This window comes from Arachis ipaensis, chromosome B09 (genome assembly GCF_000816755.2).
Source record: "Arachis ipaensis cultivar K30076 chromosome B09, Araip1.1, whole genome shotgun sequence".
In the NCBI taxonomy this organism is placed as follows: Eukaryota; Viridiplantae; Streptophyta; class Magnoliopsida; order Fabales; family Fabaceae; genus Arachis; species Arachis ipaensis.
This window is the reverse complement of record NC_029793.2, coordinates 112,793,251-112,796,197: the sequence shown is the minus strand read 5'-3', so window position 1 is coordinate 112,796,197 and position 2,947 is coordinate 112,793,251. Positions and strand designations below refer to the sequence as shown.

General features: G+C 34.6%; 1 protein-coding gene across 3 annotated transcripts; it reads left to right on the top strand.

Moving 5' to 3' along the window:
- On the top strand, window positions 662-2,163 carry LOC107616640. 3 transcript variants are annotated; one of them, XM_016318594.2, is made up of 2 exons: window positions 662-772; window positions 1,343-2,163. In XM_016318594.2, exon 2 carries the CDS (start codon window positions 1,360-1,362, stop codon window positions 2,011-2,013), a length of 654 nt encoding a protein of 217 aa, XP_016174080.1. In that variant the 5' UTR covers window positions 662-772; window positions 1,343-1,359; the 3' UTR covers window positions 2,014-2,163. The 3 variants fall into 3 exon arrangements, with proteins under 3 accessions (XP_016174080.1, XP_016174079.1, XP_016174078.1); XM_016318593.2 differs by having other exon boundaries at window positions 674-772; window positions 1,339-2,163; XM_016318592.2 differs by lacking the exon at window positions 662-772 and having other exon boundaries at window positions 779-2,163.

The window sequence follows — 2,947 nt, the reverse complement described above, 5'->3', positions numbered from 1 at the left end:
AGAACAACTGTTGTGAATTCAGAACCAATTTCTCCCCAACACTTCTTTATAAAATTCATGTTGTACCCGTCACTTCCTGGTGTCTTGGACGAATCACAATCCCACACTGCCTCTCTAACCTCCTCAGAAGTTGGTAGTCTCTCCAAATCCATAGCATCCTGCTCATCAATCCTTTCCTCTCCGAATTTAATTAAAATATTTTGGAGAATAATTTAAAAAATGAATAATTTTTGAAGGATGAATTTAACTCTTTAGTCTTCTAAAAAATAAAATAAAAGAATCTTTTTAGAAACAAAAGAAAATTGTCCATTTGTGTATATATTGATTTGGAAAGTAAACTTGTGGGCGTCTACGTTCTTTAGTCATCACACTATTAATTCATTAGACTTTTTCCTTCTTCGGTCTCTGAGTTGATTATTGACATTGTCGTCTATCTACTATACGTACAATCAATTAAATATATTAATTAGAGGAATGCTAGGGGTCAGCAACTTTGTGATTTGTAGCCATCAAATAGCCATTAATAATGGTTTTAATGGTGTGAAATGGGTGTGAGATTTCATCCAATGGCTCATTTTTTTTTTTGCTGGTTACATGTTGGCCAGAATTTAACAAAGTTGCTCCCCTAGACTTTTCCTATTAATAATTAAATAATAATAGAAAACAACTTGATAGGAAACTTCCTTATAGTATATAGTCTTCATAAATAGCTCACATGTATGCATTGAGCTTCTGCAATAGAAAGAAGGAGTAGCAAGCTACGCAAGACAAGGTGAGCTAGAATCATTCCCTCTCCTTTTTCATCCCTTATATATGACTATGAGTTATGATGGCCCCAATTAAGTATCTTAGTTACGCATGAATATATATGTGGTTTTATTCAGGAAATAAGAAAGTCTCAACTACTGAACTACCATATATTTCAATTTCAAAAGTTATCATCTATAGGGGTTGATTTTTGTTATTTCTCCGTATTTATTCATATAATTAACGCTTATATTTGTACTACTACTACTACTCCTCTAGAGTTGTAAGAGCTAAATGCCACTACCTGAAATTCACTTATGATTGTAAAGCTTTATTAATTTGCATATATATATATATATACACTTTAATTTGGCTGATTGAGTAGGTTTCTGATGAAATATGAAACTTCGGTTCAGTGTTTAATTTTTTTTTCTTCTTTCCTTTTTCATTATATTAAAATTCCATATTACAACTAACAAATAGTTGTAGAAGCTAAGCAGCAACATCTTCTTATAAAGTTCTTTAGCTAGTTGTAGTATATATCATTACTTACTTTTTGTTGTTGATTGGTGAATCATGGCTGGAATTAAGAAAGGACAAAAGAATATTCAAATGGCAAGATGTTGGTGGAGAATTATTCTAAAAGATATAATAAAAGGATTGAAGAAGCTGACAGACGAAGGGGAGAGCAGGCAATGGATGGAGGACATAAGAGGGAACCTGGCTATGGTAGCCACCGTGATTGCAACCGTAACCTTCCAAACGGGACTGAATCCACCCGGCGGCGTTGTCCAGAACGGTGACCACGGGAATGTAAGTTGTTCAAAGATGGTTAAATCAGGAGGAGGCAATTATCAATGCCCCGGAATATCCGTTATTGCAGGAGGTGAAAGAGGATTTCAATTCAGCGTATTCGTGACCTTCAACAACCTGTCTTTTGCTTCGTCTCTGTTGGCATGTTTCTTTTTAGTGAGCGGGGTTCCTCTGCGTAAGCCACTCGCCATCTTGCTCATGGCGGTCGACATGTGCTTCTCTCTTGGTGCCCTTGGAATAGCCTACTGCGTCGGTGTTTTCATGACCGAACCGCAAAATGTCAGCTTCGTCAGGCATTTGTCCATCATGATATCCGTCATTACCTTCTTTGCAATTGTGGTTTTCTATCTTCTTTTTCGCCTTTTAATTACCTTCAAAGAGTTCTTGAAAGGAAATCAAATCATTCATGCTGCCCCTTCATCAGCTATTGCTCCAAGTCTAGAACTAATCTGAAATCCGTAGTACTACATAGTAACATAAAAATTCAATTTTTAGTTATTTTGGTGTTTCATTCCTGATCTTTTGTGTCCTAATTTAATTTGTATATATTGATTCGTATTCGTATTTTATTTAGTGGAATTATATAATGGTTTATTTTCAACATGTAAACTCGCTCTTAGTTACGTTGTTGTTTGCTGGTATGGGGTTATACAGTGTTAGTTCGTTTGGATTAGTTTTTTTAAGTGAAAAAAATACTTTTTTTTAATAAAGTATTTTTATTTAATTTAAAATCTATTTAGATTAAAGTTGTAAAAATCGAATCAATCAATGAATTGATCGGATAACTGATTCAGTAATTTAGTGGTCCAACCAGAATTAAATTGTGGTCGAATCAATTTAATCCATTGTCCCACCACAAACTTCAAATTAGCCTACACCTAGTCCAAAACAAAAGAAACAAACATTAAAAAAAGGATATAAAAGCTAGAACCATAATTCTCAACCAAATCAAATTGTTTAGCATCAAAACTCTTTCACCTCTTGATAACCATACACAAAGGAAAATGTGACTGATTTTTTTGGCCGATGCTTTTTAGATCATAGGCAACTGAAGTGCTTGGTATTGTCTGATACAAAAGTTGGAGATACTGGATTATTTAAATCTAAATCACAGCTTTCTCAGAAGTTAATATTTAACCACCTTAATTAACTTTCTTATAGTCTAATGTTAACACACACACATCCTTTTCAAGCCGCTATTGGATCCCAACTGCCGTGGATAAATCGTCAGTTTCAATCCCATCTATATAATATTCATTGTTTCTGGTGTCTTTCTGGGGCCACACTTGATTTCTCTTATCATAGTTGTCAGAATCGAACCGGTGATCGAATCGGTCAGGTTACTAGGTCACTGAGTCATTGGTTCAACCGGTAGGTCACTGGTTAA